Source organism: Delphinapterus leucas, chromosome 11 (assembly GCF_059928025.1).
Source record: "Delphinapterus leucas isolate spDelLeu-1000000601 "Yukka" chromosome 11, BTC_Dleu_Yukka2, whole genome shotgun sequence".
NCBI lineage: Eukaryota > Metazoa > Chordata > Mammalia > Artiodactyla > Monodontidae > Delphinapterus > Delphinapterus leucas.
Window position 1 is genome coordinate 29,800,979 of NC_143139.1, and position 20,124 is coordinate 29,821,102.

A 20,124-nucleotide genomic window follows, 5' to 3' on the forward strand; every position below is an offset into this window, starting at 1 on the left:
TGTTCTAGCAGATTGAGTTTACTTTTAGTTGTCTTTGATGAAACAGTCACTATTCTACTCTCTTTAACAGAAATGTGTTTTTTTGAAGACTCACTTTTAATTGGTTTATTAACCAAAGAATTATTTTGCCCAATTCCTTTGCTTTTATGCTTTACAGGTGAGTCAGAGCAGGAATGCAGGTCCTTCCCAGGTTGTTTCCTAGCAGAGAATTTTTTGGTATATTCACCTGCTTTGCTCATTTTCTCTGAAGAAGACCTGCTATTTCTAGATAATTCCTCTTCTTTTCTTTGACTTCCAGTTCCAGAAATGATGTCTGCTGAGGGGAGACCATGTTCTAGCAATGAACTCTTCAAAAGACTCCTGCCGCTGCTCTGTGACTGGGACCCCCAGGTTGTCTTTGGAAGTTTCTAAGGCCTCCTGAGTAGACACTGGGACATGGAAGGAGTCGAGAGGCAAAGGAATCCTAGCATCACCTGTAATTTTCTGAAACTGGACGGAAAAACAAAAGACAAGACAAAAATTCAGTGATGAACAAAGCCAACCATTAAAAAGTAGAGTTCAAAACTTCAGTGTTACTCTGTGACCTTATTATTAACAGTCAATATTCAGAAGATTTCAGAGCCAGTTTTTTTCTAATTATATCTTGCCAAGTGATTCTCAGCTTAACGTAGCTATATCCAAGGCTATGTCCGCTACATTTTCAGACTTTGGTGACTGGGGTAGTTATTACCCATTTCCTTTCCCTCACTAAAAATAAAACCCTATTCTGTAAGATAATTAATTTCTTTCCTATCCTCCAGGCACATGCAAACAGTATATAGCTTGTGACCAAACCGTGTTCTCAAGCTGTCAGTTCCCAAGACCAGTCTGAGATTGGTTGATGGGGGCTCCAAGTAAGGCTAGAGGAAAAGCTGACAGGTTTTCCCCTCCCATTCCTATAACCAGTGATTCACTGTAATATGTTACCTATTAGCTATGTCTGGATTACTTATTTTAAAAATTATATCAGTATGTGTACCTTCATTAGTGTTCCTTCATTGTAAGCTGACTGCATACAAATAGAAACCTAGATAAAATATGAATAGAATAGACATTTATACAATTTAAAATCTGGAATATTTTCTCTAATGTTTTCTTTCTTCATTAAGGATAGTTTGCTTTAACTCATAAATTTTCTAAAGAACTTCCAGCCTCCTTATTTACAACAATACAGTATCATGAAATGGGCACACATTTACTAATCTCAGATTTGGAAAGGATTCCAGAATCTTCTAGCTCCTGAGCATGTGAACTATTAGAGACTGATCATTATTGTTTTCTCCCTGACTTGGTCATTTCCTTTTTGCTAATCACTCTTAGAATCATTAAGTGCTTTCTGTCCACTTACTTGGATATTTTTCATTTGTCCTGGGGCACCCTGTTTTGATTCTGACTTTTCTTCTTCAAGTGCCTTCTTTTCTTCTTTACGTGGACTACTAACGGTAGAATTCATCTGGGGACGACCTAGTAAATGAAAACCTGACTGATCTATACCAGCCTTTGTGGCCAGCTGCCCAAGCCTGGACCAGAGGAGGAAAGGAGAAAAGACAAAGGTTATTATAATCACATAAGAGCAGTTTAGATTTCCCCAGACCTACAATCATGAAATACTTCTAAAATCTTAAAAGCCAACATCCTACGCCAGACTACAAGCCTCTCTCTCCCCCAAATTCTCAGCCCTTTCCAGATTCATCCTCTAGGACACATCCCATCTCCTTACCTATTACCGCTCCATTTTAAACACTGTCTGACTAGCAGCTTCAACATCTACCACGCACCTCGTCCACTACCTCTCACACCTCTATTCCCACACTTCTTTACCACATTTCCTCCAGTCTCCAAGAATGTGTTTGTTCCTTCCTTCCCAACACCAACACCAATTCATTCACTGACTAAACACCACTCCATCAACTATCAATCTCCACTTCCCTCTTCCAGCAAAATTGCTCCCAGTTGAGAACCACTGACCTATATCTCCTCTGCAGATTAATAATAATTTTTATGTCTAAGGCAAAAATAACTTTAATTCAGACTTATCAAACAAGCAAAATAAGTGAAAGATAGGAAAATTCTTATGCATTCCCAAATATTTTCAATGAAAACTGCCTTCAATTTAGTCTTTACAAAAAACGACACCTACTAATTACTCTATCTACAGGTTACTCTTTTATAATGAGCTCCCCACTCTACCAAAGCAGGCTTCCCTATTTGCATTTCTTAAAAAATTTAATTCCTCATTTTAAAAAGTCAACTATATTACCTATAATTACACTAAATATGGCCACGCAAGTGATGAAAATTGCTCCAGTTCCTCAGCAAACTACAATTACAGTCGCAAAGAGAAGAACGCCATGAAGAGAAATGAACTAACCCAGCATCTTTAAGGAGATCCAAGAAAGCATGGAACTTCTGAATAGAATTCTCAATGCTGTCCAAAACACCTGCATCGTCCAGGATCATGCTTGTCAATGAGTGGGCATGAAGGGCTTCAGACGAAGAGAAATTCATATTTCTTAAGTGGGCATTTTCATGTTCCAGCTATAAAAGAAGACTAAAAATGTCTGACATGATTTTTTCTCATTGTCATCAAAAGTAGTCTTGCCTATTTTCAAGGAATAAAACTAAAACACTCAAAATGTAACTAATTTGTAATTAACCTAACTCTCCACCAGTAAAGACGGAGACCATATCACATAGTAACCAAAACCCACAGGCACCCAACAAAGTTTCCTATATAACACTTAGGTGGTATATAAATAAACCAAAGTTACCGTTTTATTAATGATCTTTCACAAAAGATCACATTTATAACTAGTCAATTCATAATGGAGCCTTATTCCACATTAGAAAATTACCTGCTTTAAGTTTCTCTTAAATTAGAAAATGAAATATAGAATCTGATTTGAATAAAACATATTACAACTCTGCTGAATGTTAAGAATTAACTTTAGTGAGCAAAATATCTAATGCTTACGTTTAAAAGTCCTAAATCATACCCAACCCAATTTATTAAATGTACAATCACCAATATTTTCTTTGGCTTCTTGAAAATATTCCCCCCATGCACTCTTCCCCTTCCGCTCATCATCTATGCACTTAAAACCCCCTGTAAGCTCAACTCTAGTATTTCTCAGAAAGGCCATTAATGTTCATGATGCCCCTTTTGCCTTACATGAGCAGGTGCTCAACATTTATTGAATGAGTGTCTGCCAATCCAACGGATGCACTTTCAAAAATTCCTCCCTACACTCATCCTGTGATAAATTATATTTAGACAGAACTTTTTAGATTATGCCCTGCTTTCATGCACATTACCTAATGTAATTCTCATAGTATATATTTTTATCTTTCATTGCATTCTTAGAAGTTTTCCAATATCTTAAATTTATTTAAACGATTCACTTTCCTAATTCATTGCCAGGAGAGTCTCATCGTGTCTTTTATGTTACTGTATATACAGTATATGCACAAAAGTGCCTTCTTGAATCAAAGAATCATGAAAAGGAAATAAGCTAATGTCATATAAAAGCGCGCACGCGCAAGCGCACACACACACACACACACAAAACCAGATTTTCACATTTTTAAAAACATGCTTTCTGGAATATAGATCATATGATCACTAAATACCAGTAAATGCAAAAGTCCACATGATACAACAAATTTGCAACATATTACAGTTTTAAATCTTACAAATTATGTGTATATGGCTTAAAATCAAATCAAAATAAAACCAAAACACTCTCTAAAGCAGAAGAAGAAACTTGTTTACCTCACTGACTCGTTTATCAGCCTTCAGTCTTATTACTCTTTCCTCCTTTAACTGCTTTAGGCACTCCTCCAGGTTTTCCTAAACAGAGTCAATATTATAACTAATTCATAGTATAATATCCCAAAGCCTTTCCAGCTATTGGTCTCATCAGGATTTAGGGGCAGAGCCAGAAGTGAACTCAGATTTTAGTCTGCTACTGGTAATATCATACCATGCTAGTGAAATGAATTATCAAAATCTATCAAGTTAGCATAGGTAAGATTTATTTAAATTCCACTCTTTCCAACATAAATTTGTGGTAGCCCACCATAAAAGGTATATGCATATAAATAACATAGTAAGTCAGAAATAAGAAGTTAAGACCCAGAAAGAAAAATTCTATTTTTATTTGTGGGTCTCCTTATAGTAGGAAGTCCTATTAATGAACATGCGTAACATACCTGAATTGCCTAATTGCAGATTCAAAAGCATGTTTTTAAGAAGTACTCACTTCTAAAGCAATTCACAGTCAAGCACTGTTCCTGGAGTTCCCTGGGTATGAAATAATCTAATCATCAAAACCCTAAAAGGGGGCTTCCCTGCTGGCACAGTGGTTAAGAATCTGCCTGCCAGTGCAGGGTACACGGGTTCGAGCCCTAGTCCAGGAAGAGCCCACATGCCGCGGAGCAACTAAGCCCATGTACCATGACTACTGAGCCTACGCTCTAGAACCTACGTGCCACAACTACTGAAGCCTGTGCGCCTAGAGCCTGTGCCCCGCAATAAGAGAAGCCACCACGCTGCAACGAAGAGTAGCCCCCCGCTCGACGCAATTGGAGAAAGCCCGCGAGCAGCAACGAAGACCCAACACAGCCAAAAATAAATAAATAAATGTATTTAAAAAAACCCTACGAGGAAAGAACGATCACTAACTCCATGGTTTTTGTTTGTTTTTTTGCGTTACGTAGGCCTCTCACTGTTGTGGCCTCTCCCATTGCGGAGCGCAGGCTCCGAACAAGCAGGCTCAGCAGCCATGGCTCTCGGGCCTAGACGCTCTGCGGCATGTGGGATCCTCCCGGACTGGGGCACGAACCCGTGTCCCCTGCATCGGCAGGTGGACTCTCAACCACTGCGCCACCAGGGAAGCGCTATTTTACAGATGAGGGAAACAGAGGCAGAGAAGTAGAATAAGTAGAGCAGCACAGCCAAGGTCACACCACTAAGTAGCAGAGCCACACTGTGGACTCAGGAAGCTGGGTGCCATTCCTGTTCACGGAGGTGGTAGTCTTCCCATTCACCAAGGTCACTGAAATAAAATGAACACTGATAAACTCTCTTAGGAGTTTTAGGAACTAAGACACTTCGGTCCTTGAAGTGGGGACACTGCTTGCAATAGGCAGAATTCTAACAGAGGCCCCAACATTCCTACTTACTGAAGTACACAAACCTTCCACTTATCCAATCAAACTCTAAATCTAGGTGCTGTAGTGAAGGGATTCTGCAGATGGAATTAAGGTTCAAAATCAGTTGATGTTTTAAGATAGGGAGATTATTCTAGGTGGATGTGACCTACTCAGGCACCCCATGAAAAGGACCTGAACTCTTCCTGAATTGAAGTACAAAAGGGACAAGAGGGAGACTCTCCATTGCTGGCTCTGAAGAAGTCCAATGCTGCGGCAGGGAAGGCAAGCGAGAGGCCTCTAGGACCTGAGACTATCCCCCGACTGACAGTCAGCAAGGAAATGGGGACCTCTGTCCTGCAACTGCAGAATCTGAATTATGCCAACAAGCCGAAGAAGCTTGGAGGCATTCTTTCCCAGAGCCTCGGGATGCTAACACAGCCAGACTGAAATCTTGTTCAGCTCTGTGACCCACACAAACTATGGTGAACATCCAACGTTTGGGACTCAATGTCTTACACTTAAATTTCACGTGCTTTAACACTCTCGGGAGAGAACCCACATGTTCCCGTGTATATCTGAGCAGGAAACCCAGTCACGCTGTGCCTGGACTTCTGACCTACAGAACTGTGAGGTAGTCAAATAGGTACTGTTTTCAGTCAGTAAGAGTGTAGTAGAAGAATTAATATTCTACTCAACCTCCAGGCTCATGAACAAAATAAACGATTTTCATTGTTTTAAGCCACTGTTTCAGGGTGGTTTCCTATGCAGCGATAAACAATCAGAATACCTACACTTATGGAAACAGTAAGGTATATTTATACATTTTAGCTGCTTTGAACAATCACTTAAAGAATGAGGAACTCTATTATATGCCATCATTGGCAGAGGAGCTGGTATCACTTTCTGGAGAGTAGCTCTTGGTACCTAACAACAATCCTACATCAGGGGTTTACCCTAAGGAAATCAAAGATGTGGGCAAAGATTTATCTACCAACGTGATGTCATAAGATTGTTTATAACCAAACCCTAGAAGAAGGCTAAGAGCTTCCAAATTGGGATTGGTTTAAACAAAAACAGATCACCGAATGAAGGAATGCACTATGAAGCCACTAAGAAAATAATGACAACAGGTCTCAACCAGAGTTAATGAATGGGCTTCAGGAGTTCTACATTCAAAATATATCTGGGCGTTTTACCTGGGAGATGGTGCATAAGCTTAATCAAATTCTCTGATGTAGAAGAGTATTTAGTGATAAGACAAAATATTTTTCACACTTTTTTCAGACAAAAGAGCAGACCAGGTGTGTGTACATGCAGAAGTGGCTTTTATTTCCTTCAATGAGTTGTTCACTGTTTTCAAAAATTTACTCAATGAACATATATTTTTATATTCAGATCATGTTTAAAAAACTGACAGTCTAAGAACTTCAAATTCTTTAATGTTTCACTACTAAAGCCAGCCAAATTTTCAATGGGGAAAAAGGGGGAAAAATTGCAAACTTCCTCTACTTTCAATATAATGGTTTAATAAATCTTCTAAAACCGATTTCAAAGAATTTCTAAACAAATAAGCAAATAAACAAACTCTCACCACAGTCAGAGGAAAGTAGAGTAAAACTTCCTGACTGGTTCTAAATAGCACATCAAAGTGCAATTACATGAAATAGTTTCTTCCTCTAGTGGAGGGAATTAGAACACAGTGTTAAATTTTTGTGGAAAAGTGTACCCTCCTCCCACAAAGTATTAATAATTCATGTCCCTTACATGGAAATATGGAACCAAAAAAGTTAGAAAGTAAAATTGCTTGATATTCTATTACTTAAGACTAATGATAAGGCTTTGGAATAATTTTCCTTCCTGTCATCTGCTCTCCCTTCCTCCCTTCTGTACACTGGCTAGGGTGATTTTTCTGGGACAAAGCTCCCATCATATTGGATATCAAATTTTATGTTCACCCTTTCTCCATTTAACATTGAAATCAATCATTTCTCATATAATCAGGGGATTCATAACCTTGATTTTTTTTGTGTGGGCTACAAAATATTCCACTGACTGGGTTTACTGGTTAACCACTTTACACATTTAAATTCTTTCCAACTTTTCAATATTATAAGACAAAATAACCGTTTTTATGCATGAAGGCTTTTTTCCATATTGAGAATAACGTTCTTGCAATAAATCCATAAAAATGAGTTTGAGGTCAAAGCAAATGAACATTTTTAAGGCTCTGAGGTACCTATCTCCAAACTTCTTTCCAAAAGATTTCTGAGATTTTATACTGCCATCAGCGATGTATCACTTGGTATATAACGTCTACTACAACTGTTGGCTTATTTCCTCACGTAGAGTGCAAGTTATTTGAAGATAGGGGGTGTATTTTATTAAGTGTTTATCCCCAGCACCTATGCCTAGCACAACGTGGGCGGTCAATAAATAATTGTTTAATAAGGAAAATCCCTGCCAATACAAGATGTACGTGTGTGAAATACAGACTGTGTGTTTTTCTCTAACTGGATAGATGAAAACTTGTCATTTTCTTTAATGTGCAATTTTTTTTCTTATAATTAGCAATTTAATTTCTCTTTTAGATTATATTGTAAAAATTCAGATTCTCTGAGGCAAATGGGCCTGGCACTACCCATTAGTTATATAATCTTGGACAAGTTCTATAACTCTAGGCCTCAACTTCCTCATCTATAAAATGGAGATAAGCTCCCATATCACAGAGCTCTCGTGAGGATTACATGAGTTAAAACACATATAAAATTAGAAGAGTGCTTGGTACACAGCGTATGTTCAATTAATGCTGAATGAATAACATGTGAATGCAAACAGTAGCGAAGGGCTTAAAATGAAATAGTCTCATCCCACTCCCACATTCGGCACTCATGAAGTGACCAATTCTTTACTCAGGTTTTTAATTGTAAAATACAATAGGCGTACTGAGACGTGCACAGAACAAAACTGTCAATGTGACAAATAAAAAGAGAATACTTACATAACCAGTACTCGAATCTGAAAGTATTGATACTTGTCAGCATCTCAAAAACCCCCCATATCCTTTTCCCATCACAATCTCCTTCCCTCTTCCCAGTTAAAACACCATCCTCATTTCTTGACAATCCTTTCCTTTAACCTGCATGCATCCCTAACAAAAGAGTTCAGTTTTGTCAACATCTAACTTTATGTACAGGATCATAGTATATGAAGTCTTTTCTATCGTATTTCTTTCACTCAACATTGGTTTAAAAAATTCATCCACATTGCAGCCTGTAGCTCTAGTTCGTTCAATTTTATTGCTTGATAGTTTTCCCACTGTACGAATACACATAATTTATTTAATTTTTGACTCTTAATGGACATTTAGTTTGTTTTCAGTTTGTGCTAATGCAAATCATGGACAGGAATCCTGCTGTACCGGTTATTCTGGTACATTTACACAGGGCGGGGGTGAGGGCTGCTGGGTCACAGGCTATTTATATACCTTCAGTTGATGGAGAGTGCTAAATGCTTTCCAAAGTAGTTGTGTCGATTTATACTCCAGTATAAGCAGGGTAGAAGATTCCCACAGTACTCCAGGTCTACAATACCTGATACTACCACACTTTATTTGTCAAACTGATTGGTATGTAGTTTCATAGGTTTTCACTCACTTTTCTCTTATTACTTAATGAAGTCCTACACTTTTCTGTGTTTACTGGCTGTTTGGATTTCCTTTTTTATGAGGTTTATGTCAACTATTGTTATTTTTTATTATTATTTATTTATTTTTGGCTGAGTTGGGTCTTTGTTGCTGCGTGCAGGCTTTCTCTAGTTGCGGTGAGCGGGGGCTACTCTTCATTGCAGTGGCTTCTCTTGTTGTGGAGCACAGGATCTAGGCGGGTGGGCTTCAGTAGTTGCGGCACGTGGGCTCAGTGGTTGCAGCTCACAGGCTCTAGAGCGCAGGCTCCGTAGTTGTGGTGCACAGGCTTCATTGCTCTGCGGCATGTGGGATCTTCCCGGATCAGGGCTCGAGCACGTGTCCCCTGCCTTGGCAGGCAGATTATTAACAACTGCGACACCAGGGAGGTCCAACTATTGTTATTTTGAATTCTTCTCCAAGTAATACTCTTACATGACCATTTTCTGACTAAACTGGAGGCATTATCTGTTCACTTTCTATTTTACTAAGTAAGGATTTAGTTCCTTTACACTCTTCCTATGTCCACACTGCTCAGTAAAGTTATGTCATCATTAGTTATTCCACTGCTCGTGATCTCTTTGACTTGTAGTGATATACTTAAAAACCTACATTGTTGATCAACTATAAACTCTCTCAACGTCACGCTTTGTAAAATGAGGACATTCATACCATCTTCCCTTTTTTCTACCTCCTGTCTACCTTCCAAACCTAGCTTTTACATTGTCAAAGTTGAAATTTATATTCTGTTCTATGTGCAGTTAAGTCTTCTGTTATTTGAGAGTCAGTAAGGAGTAAGGTTTAAGACAACAGGCAGAGAGCCTAAACTCAAAGCCTCGATCCAACCCTAAATTAGGTACAGCCTGGGCAAGTTCCTTCCCTGTTTTAGCTTCCTTTTCACAAAAGTGGGAATGATATTAGCACCAACCTCATAAGGCTATTCAGAGGATTAAATGAGTTAATATATGCAAAAACACTTAGAGCCTAATATATACTAAGTACATACTAGCACATTTCAGTACATACCAAGTTAATGCAAATACATACTAAGTATAGTTTAGGTTAGTTATTTGTTATTACATGCAAGTTGACAATAAAAGCTGCAAACCAAGACAGTACTGCCATTATTACAATGAAATTAATATTGCCCACTGCAGATGTACTGTCTCTGTGTATAGACTACACCTCGTTCCATACTGTGTCAGTGTCACTGCCCTTGTGCAGGCTGACCACATACCCCAAGCCGCCTTGGGCTGTTCCAGTTTATACCTGTTGTCCTGATGTTACAGCATTAGAGCGCCTCCTTACACTATTGAAGTGTAAGGAGTTTGGACAAGTTCTGGTTTGGACAACAAATTAGATAGGTGGTCATTACCCCCATGTGTCGCTGAAAAGGGGGACATCTATAGTGTCAAGTTTAAGTGGATTCTTCTCTTCCTCACCAATAGCAGGTTAAAAATCAACCATAGCTTAGTTTGCTTCAGGTTTATGTCAGTATAGCCTTTTTTCCTCTGGAGTTCAAGTTCCTTCTCCTCTTTCTCTCCCTCTTCCCTTCCAACAGTGCCTAATGCCTAGTAAGTACGATATGCCTCAAGGTGTTTCTAAGCTCTCAATCACACAATCAATAGCAGCCTCTTCAATCTAGACTAGCTGCTCTCTGCACTGAATCCCCTATTACCTTCCTTCTTGGTTTATTGCCTCATTTTGCTGGATTATTTCTATAAATAGCTTAAGGTGTAGCACAGGAGGTCAATTTTTCAAATTTCTTTCTGTACAAAATATCTTCTTCAGCCTCCACTTATGACTGATAGTTTGGCTGGATACAAACCCCTAGGGTGAAAATTATGTGCCTGAAAAACTTTGGAGGTATCTTTCTAATGCCTTCCAGGATCCATGGTGCTGATGACAAGTATGATAAAGTCAGATTTTAACTTTTTTTTTTTTAGGTGACCAGTATTTTTCTCTCTGGAATGGATGTATCCTGTCAGTATTTTATTCTATGTTAATTTATTTTTTCAGTATTTTAAAGTTTCATAATGAAGGGTGCCTAGGTATGAGTCTATTCTTGTTCATCTTGCTCAAAACTTGAGTAACTATTTTCAATCAGAGGCCTGATGTCTACTTTCAGCTGTGGGGAATTTTGTTGCCCTTTGACAGCTTCCCTCCATTTTTTTTCTGGGTCTGGAATTTCTAATAGTTACATGTTGCATCTCCCAGATGCAGCCTCTCTAACATATTGCTATCACATTTTCCATTGTGTCTTTCTTATTTATATAATGAGAAATTTTTTAAATTCCTACTGAAGTTATTTCAGCAACCATATTTTCATTTCCAAGAGACCTCTCTTGCTTTCTGACCATTCTCTTTTTAATTAACACCCTAGTCTAATTTTATAGTTGCTAGCCCTTTTTAAATCTCCCTTAGAATACTAATTAGGGTTTTTTCTTAAATTATTTTGTTCCCTAAATTGTCCCCGGTCTTACCAGGATATGTTTTCACACTTTGTCCCCTTCTCTCATGTTGTAAGCTTTACTCAACTATCAGGCAAATGACAGTTATTTTCTATTTAAGAATGAGTGCAGAAAGCTCCCTGAAGTCAATGATTGATTGGTTTCTTATGCAGGAAGAAGCGGGGAGTAACTGTAATAGGATCCCCTGCAAACACAATTTTCTAGGGTGTGAAAACTCACACTAGCTGCCCTAGTTCTCGCCGGTTTCACTGTTTTCAAAATGAAAGCATCTCATTTCAGGAGCGTAAGGGCGGGTCTGGGAGTCCACTCCTCCAAACACAACCCTTCAATGAGCTCCCCTATTTCAGTCACACTTTTAACTAACTCCACCCTCTCTCCTACATGTGCATCTGAGCATGGGGCTACTTCTGCAGGTGGGGTCAGAATCCTCCTCAGCTGCAGGTGGTCCCCGTGCATATTCTAGTTGATGCTTTTCCTCTGTTCTACTGCCTCAGTTTCACACTCTTCCACTTGTCTTCCGTCTTTCAAAACTGTTGAAATCTCTTGATTGTTGTGGGCTTATATACTTAAACGCTTTGATACCATCCTTGTAGTGTCTTGTCAAAACGGAGAAGAGCTGAAAGGGTTCTCAGTGCATTTTGAATCTGCTATTCTGTGGTCCCAGTGTGTAAACTTCTTGGTCTTCCCCAGTGTCTATCATTACTATTAGAAATACAATCTCCTGGTCTACTCATGAAGGAAATGAATACAACACACCTAAAATGACAAGGAATGCGGATCAGATGCTCTAGGGTCTTGTCGTACTCTGCAATTTACTAATAAACCACTTATGTGCTACAAATTGTAGGTGCTCATTTATAAAATGAAAGAGGGTAACTCTACATGAACTATAGATTTCTCCTACTCTAACATTTCATAATTTTCTAAGTTTTTTTCTTAAAATTTCTCTATATTATCATTAATTTTAATTAAAAAAATAAAAATCTAACTTTCTCTTTTGAAAATCAAAGAGTTAATTCCCATAGTCCTACAATAATGGGATAATTAGTTCTGAAACCGGTCATGTTTCATACGAAAAGAAAATCATATTAAATGATTTTAAAAAATTAAACATGGACTTTGTAGCACAAAGACAAGGTCCCCCCCAAATGGTGTTCCTTTATTTACTAGAAATGTTCAGCTCTTCAGTAAAGTTGAAATAAAATAAATATATTATTTTTGAGATGCAAAAATTTCTTACGAAAATCAATTTTTCTTTTCTGTCCATACAAACAAAAGTATGGAATGACATTAGAGGTCAGGTTTATTTGGTAATAGAATGTAGCTTCTTGATATTTTTTTTTTTAGGAAAGGAGAATATCAACATCAAAACTTTTTCAACTTTATTTTTATTTAAAATGAGGACATATTTTCCTCTTGTAAAAAGAGAGTTCAACTAGAACTGTCAATTTTCTCATCTGTAAAACAAGAGCACTGAATCAGCTGACTACATTCATTCAGAACTCAATTTCTTTATCGTATGATCACTAAGGTTCTCCCTAAATCTAATATACTAAGGTTCTAAGGAAAGGAAAATATATTACTAACGACATGTTTTGATTTTTATTTCTTAAGAGTTCAAATGTCCACCATTCACCTTGGTCTAAGCTTAACCAGTCAAGGGGATACAATGCAGATGGGAGGAGAAAACAGAACCCTCACACAAGCTGTGCCATGTTGCAATCAGGCTTCCGTTTTAATCTTCTCTATAGCTTTAAAGTGATACCTTTGTCCCGGCAATGCTTCTTGTTTCAAACTGATTTTCTCTGGCTCTTCCTGAACACTTTCTGAGGAATCACTGACCTCTTCGATTTCTGAGGAGGAAGGACTCTCCACTGTCACAGTCACAGGAAATTCTGATGGACCTGAGCGTCACAAGAAGATAGGAAACCACAGAGTTGTTAAACTACAGTGCAAAGAAAGAAGACAAGATTGTATAAAAGACAACACAAGCCAGATACCAAATATGCAAATATTAGAGGACATTTAACAAAAGTGATCTGAGGTATCATTACTTATAAACGTCTCTCCCTGCTCCTTAGTCTAAAACAGGCAATGACTAATTAAAAGTACAGTAACTTATTTTTGCTATGTTACTGTACAGACCTCTGTTGTACATGGTTAGGATTAGTAATGGGAATTGCCCATATTATTTTATTAAGTTTCATTCACAGAAGCCAAGGGAAGATCCAAGGTAACCATTTTTTCTCAGATCAACTTTAGACTGCAAATGAAAAATTTATTTTTCACTATCAGACAAAAACAGTCTGGAAGAAAATGTAGTTTCTTGGAGGAAAATACATCAGTAAAGGGACTGATAAAGAATCAGAAGAATAATCAGAAAGTCAATATATCTAAGCTGTATATAACAGATGTTAGAATTTTAAAAAGTAAATCACTTACACATACATAACTAAAACTGACCCATCAAAAATTTCATCTTCTCATCACCCTTAAGCCAAAACTAGGGTAACAGTAATACAATTCTCCTGTCAAGCTTCACTGCCACTGCAATGTTGTTCAATTGGACATTTCCAAACATTTAAAACCTGATCTGGCCACAAGCCCATAAAAGTCTACAGATCATAAAGAAGTGTGCTGGGATTATGTAACTACACAGAAGACAAGTCACTAGGACATCATTTTGACAACAAGCTGCAAACCTGCAGCATAGGAAAATCCCAACAGGAGAACGAGGCTCACACCCTTCTCTCTGGGCATGCAAGGGCAGGACTGACACCCAAGATGCTCTTCTCTCAACCTCAGCAGTGGTGCCTTTCACAGAGCAACTATGCAGTCTCCCAGAACCACTGGGAAGGAGAATCTGATACTGACAGTATTAGCTTGCCATGAGGCCAGAAGCGAGGAAATGTGTGTGGCCTTGGTGAGAGAGCAGAGGTTTGGGAGATGTTGCTTTATATTGGCTTTCAGATCAGGAATTTGTACATATAGCCCACAAACAACTTTTCTTGAAAACATATGAACATTCTTGAGTATGACAGCTCCATGTGAGGGGTCAGAAATGGCAGTCAAGTTCGTTTCACTGGCTAACAGCTGATTTGTGGACTGGAGAACAGGCTTCCTTGTTTACAGACAACCACAAGGCTGCCAGTTGTGTGCCAAATCCACACAACTACACAGTTGCATTGGAAGAGTGACCAAACATGTTTTACATGGATTTATTTCAGAGAGGGAAATGCTTCTTGTAAGGCTCTGTCAGTTTAAAAAGCAAGAAGAATGACCACCCACCTTTGCCAGTTCAAGCCCTATATATCATAAATATGATAGCTACACACCAGCAACTGACTACATACATCACGAGCTTTGATGAATGGAAAGCCCCTAAAAAGATATCAACAAAACGAAGTTAGGTCTTGATGTAAATACATCACCAGTTAAACCCAGTTAATACAACTATTTACTATTGTGTACAGTATCCATACAGAATTGTGTATAAAAATAAATAAGCTCAAAAGAAGGACCTGGAAGGCTCTGCTACGGAGAAAACTGAACAGAATTCAGCTGACTAGCTTGGTAATAACTCTCTGAACTGCTGAGAGGCCCCTTCAGTTCCTATGTTCAGGATGGTTGAGATTTCAGTCTCACTTCTGTAAATGGTGATATTAATCGTTCTCTAATTTACCACTCTGTGTGACGAGGATGGACCTGAGATTAAGTGTCTCAGGAAGAAGATAGAAAACCACAGAGTTGTTAAACTCAAGTGCAAAGACTGGGGATTCAACACTATTCTTTATGCAACAGCAATTCACATTACCATTTGGTCAGATTCTTTCAACAAAACAGAAGATGCACTCACATGTATTAAAAGACAAAAATTAACTGCCATCTGTATCAATATGTTAATGTGCTTCAATCACATGTTTTCATGAAAGTTTAAACATAAAATCACCTTTAAGATCTAGGCCATGTGATCTGCTCCCTGCCATGTCAGATTATACCCTGTGAAGTTTACTGTCTTAAGAGTGACAGAGTTCTTTTTACCTTGACAAATAACTAAAAGGAAAATAAAAACCCACACACACAATAAGATGAAGAGCCTATACATTTGTCAATCTTGATTTATTTGCTTTTCTTCAGTCAATTGGAGGTTTATAGCCACATTCTTAAAATCATTAACTGCAATCTTCCCAAACAGGTAATTGATGAGCTGATGCATTCTAAAACTTGTCAGTAACAAAGTGTTATTCCAGTTTACAGCAACAGTTTAATTCTATTTAGGTACTAAAATTGAATACACTGAATACTGCAAACTTTATTCCCAACCACTCAGTAAAGTACTACATACTTTTGAGACAAAGGGAAAAAAAAGAAAAACCTAAAAAGCATAAGACTCTTCCGATTTTCATTTCCAATGATACATGCCAATCTTGATGATCAATCAGCGACTTAAATGTCAACTATAAACCCAGTATTTTATTAGCTGTTATGCAGTATACTAGAGCAATAGAAGAGAGAGGACCTCAAACCCTCTGTTCCCTCAAATTGAAAGGCAGGCTTCTTGACCCCTCCAGACCACTACTGGACACAGGGAACACACACTGTTTCAGGACCCCAATCAAGAGTCACCTGCTTTGTGATTACTTCCATGACACACCCTCACCAACACCACTGAATTTGCTGCTCCTACAGGACATTACATATATTTCCTATTTTAACACATACCACAGTGCATTATAATTATGATTGTAGATACATGTTCTAACAATTTAAAGATCATGATGACTTTTTTGCTCTTTACATCTTGCTATTTCCCTTCCCGTAATATTTCTTGAAGAGAAACCATAAAAATATAAACAAACACAAAAAACAGAAAATATACAAAACATGTGGTTTGTGGCTTAACACAAACTTAAGTAATATTAATTCTGACAATACCCAGCATGACATGTATCCATGGTACATGTATCCATACCAATATCCATGGTACAAATGAGAATGGACCAAGGTTTGAGCAGGTACAGGAGACAATCCAGGCATGAACAACACCAAGAAAAGGTAGACAGGAAGTAACATGGTGTGTAGGAAATCATGAGACCAGTCTGATGGGAAGAGACTTAAACAAGACTGAAACTCACTTTCTAAACCTCCATCTCCAATTGGACAATTCACAAGACACAGGTGCCCCAAAGTGGCCGATTTATTCAATCCCTTTAATGGGGAGGAACAGTCTAAAATTTTACCCCTTTAGTTTGCCCCAAAAGCAACTATCAAATGTTGGCAGGACACAATGAAGGCTTACCTTTGTTAACATAGTTACGTCTCTCTCTCTCACAACTAGCCCACTTAGCTCCAGGTTCCTTAGCGCACCCGACGCACTTACACAGCGTCTAAGAGCTTTACACAACTGGAAGGTCACATCTTTATTTCTTATTGCAGGAACACAACTTCTGGAAACTTTATTTCTGTCAGAACCTAAAGCAAAATTATTGTAAAATGAGTGATTTAAACCATACATTTATCACCGTTAAAAAGCATCTAAAAAGAAAAAAAAGCATCTGCTCTGTGCTAAGGATTAGAAACGACTCCTGCCCTTAAAGCCTCATTAAGGAGGGACATGTATAAACTCAAAATTTCAATCACATGAGATAAAGAACCATAACCTTTATGCACAGAGGTTCCTATGGAGGCAAAAAGTTATGTCTAAGTGACAGCTTCATGATAACCCTGAAGTACAATCGAGAAAGATGAGGCTATGCAGAGTTGGAGGAGGAGGTGCATTAACTGCAGAGTGAGCACCTGTGCAAAGACACTCAAGCCTGACTCCTGCTGGGCACTGTAAATACTGCAGGTGGGGATGACTAAAGGCCAGGGGTCCAAGTGTGAGAAGGGACAGAAAATAGAGATGTTGGTCGAATCAAGCCTGGGAGAGAGCATGGCTTGTATCCCACAGGTGATGAGGCCCGGGGCTACCACTGGCTGAGTAAGGGTGCCTCCGCTGATTAGCAAAAGGCACCCTGCTGCTGAAGGACCAGTTCGATAAAGGGAGTGATCACAAAAAGCTCCCCTTCCTCAGGGCCAAAGAGCCCCAGGAGGCTTGGTAGAGCACAGTTCAGACTACACGCCTCTGGGCAGAGCACACGCTGGGCGGCTAGTATGCACTAACTCTGTGTGGGCAAGCCATTAGCAGCATTATTTTAGGCGTATCTTTTCATGTTAGAAGATCACTCAACCACAGTAGGCAGATGAATTTAGAGGAACTGAGTCCAGGGGCCGTGAAACCACCCAGGAGCTTCTGCCATAGTCTGGGCAAAATGCAATGTGGATGAAGAAGCAAATTTAGGAGCAGGCCAAAATCTACAAGCTAGCCCCCCTGGATGCAAGACATGAAGAAAGTTCAGTGAAGGAACTCTGAAGAGAATGGGCTCTGCAATAAATTTTTCTTACAATCAATGTAAAATATTAGGCAAAATTAAGTACAGTGGCCTTTAAGGTCCCGTCCAGCTCTAATTTCTTTTGATTTCTAACTTATTACTCTGGTTAAGTAAAGTCCCTTCAGAGGTACGGAACAGTTCCTACACCTGAATGGGATGCAAAGAAAAATCTGATTTCTCTTCACCAGGGGATGAGTTGAACTGTCCTTGCAGAAGAGATAACACATGGTGTGAACCCCAGATCCTAGAAAAGGGCCAGGCTCACGATAAGTATTCAGCTTTTTGAAAACAAATGAACAATCATTTCCTCTCCTAGATCTTAACACCCTTTCTCTGCTGGCTACTTTCCTTCAGCTTATAAACATCCTCAATATACCCACTTAAAAAGCCCTCAGACCTATGATTCTTTGGCTCTTCTTGTGGGTAACCTAAGTATCCCCAATGCCTGCAAATACCTGTCCTCCCAAAAAGCCCAGATCTGTACCTTGGGCCCAGACCCATCTACCAGGCCCCTCTAAAGCACTGAAGATGAAGTAAGATCCTCTCCCCACCCCCAATCCCTTCCTACTGTGCTCTGTATCTCACAAAAAGGTGCAGCTGTAAACTGTCACCCACACTTGCTGCCCTTCCTTTTCTAACTGGTCACCAGGCCCCACCCATTCTCTCTCGGATCTGCAAAATCCAGTTCAAGCTTTTATAACTTAAGTGGGACCCTTAGATTACAATTCACCCTGCACCCAATCAAGTGCCTTCCACATGGAGGTCTGAGTGAGTCTCTAAGCCAGAAGTCCATCTCACTGTTCTTTAGGGTTTCCCACAGCCTTCAGGGTAAACATCTAAACTTCTGACAGGACAAACAAGGCCCCTTTCTGTTGGGCCCCACTAGGTTTCCAGTATCAACTCTCATTTCTTTCCCAAACCCTGAGTTCCAGTCCTGTATCTTAGTTTTGCCATATTTTCTTATATTTCTCCAACTCTGACACACACTGCTCCCTCCTGCCACCCCAGGAGCTTCTACATATCCTTAGAAAGGATGGCACCTCCTCCAAGAAGCCTACCCTGAACTTTCCCTTCCAAGATTCTGTGCTCTGCAAAGGGGAAAGGTAGTGGGGAGGGATACATTAGGAGTTTGGGATTAACATATACACACGACTCTATATAAAATAAATAATCAACAAGGACCTACTGCATAGCACAAGGAACTCTACTCCATATCCTGTAACAACCTGTATGGGAAAAGAATCTGAAAAAGAATGGATATATGTATAACGGAATCACTTTGCTGTACACCTGAAACTAACACAATATTGTAAATCAACTATGCTCCAATATAAAATAAAAATTAAATTAAAAAAACAAGATTCTGTGCTCTGTAGCACCAGAACCCATTTCTTCCAGAGCACGGACTACTGTGCTTATGTTTACTTGCCGCCCAGTAGAAGGGGAGATTACCTAGGGCAGAAGCATCCTCTCCAGCAGCCCTTGGTTCTGACCACTCATTCAAGTGCCAGGATACTTTACACACATAACCTGCGTAATTAATTCTAAGAACCCACAGAAAGGGTGGTTTTTAATGTCATTTTATAAGTGTGGGGATTGTAATGCAAAAGAAACCTGCCCAGGCCACGGAGAGCATAAACTCTGGAATTCAAACCCTAAGCTGCCTTCACACCAGTGCTCTTTCCATTATATGATAGGACTATTGAAAAAAATTTTTTTTTTCCTGAGCCCTGTTTTAATGAAAAGGAAATGAAGCTGGTATATATCAATTTCCTAATCGCTTTGGCGTGTACCAGGCAAAGTCATTCAACAGGCCAGGTAATATCTGTGGAACAATGAACCATGCTCCAAACTGTGCTAAGTGTTCTACATTGTAGAGTCTACAAGCATTAACAGAGTGTGACTTTGTAACCGCCACAGAGAGTGGGTCCTGTGAAGCCCATGCTACAGATGAGAACAGAGACCTAGAAGCCTTAAGGCACTCGGCCGGGGTCACCGAGCCGGCAGGAGTCGTAGGCCGCACGCCCCGTCTAGTGCACGCACACCCGGGCACTGGGCACCGGTTCTAGTGCCCACCCTCCACCTTGTACCATCTAAAACTCCGCTTCGCAGCGCCGACACGAGAGCCCCTGGAAGCGGAAAGTACAAACCCGTCTCGCCAAGCCATGGCTCGAAGAAGCTCTGGATACAGATCGGGGGCAGAGGGTGCTCAGGGGCGGCGCCCCGTCCACCCCGCGCAGGCGGTGCCCGTTGAAGTCCAGCAGGCCCTCCCGCAGGGAGGCGCCCACGGCGGGCAGAGGCACCGAATCCTGCAATGCACACAGGTCCTCACAGCGCCAGAAGAAAGTCA

At 39.6% G+C, this 20,124-nt stretch overlaps 1 protein-coding gene across 2 annotated transcripts in view; it reads right to left on the reverse strand.

The window, feature by feature from the left end:
* Positions 1-207: 207 nt before the first annotated feature.
* The window catches only part of LOC115802470 (centrosomal protein of 78 kDa-like), a 42,978-nt gene continuing 23,061 nt past the window's right edge, over positions 208-20,124 (reverse strand). Inside the window, exons 4-8 of one of the 2 annotated variants that reach the window (XM_089920511.1) lie at positions 13,186-13,247; positions 2,411-2,577; positions 1,388-1,559; positions 1,019-1,066; positions 208-489 (exon numbers count right to left, since the gene is read on the reverse strand). In XM_089920511.1, coding sequence (XP_089776637.1) covers positions 265-489; positions 1,019-1,066; positions 1,388-1,559; positions 2,411-2,577; positions 13,186-13,247 — 674 coding nt within the window. In that variant the 3' untranslated portion in view covers positions 208-264. Of the gene's footprint in view, positions 490-1,018; positions 1,067-1,387; positions 1,560-2,410; positions 2,578-13,108; positions 13,248-20,124 lie in introns of those variants that run through there. The other variant, XM_089920512.1, reaches the window with a different exon arrangement.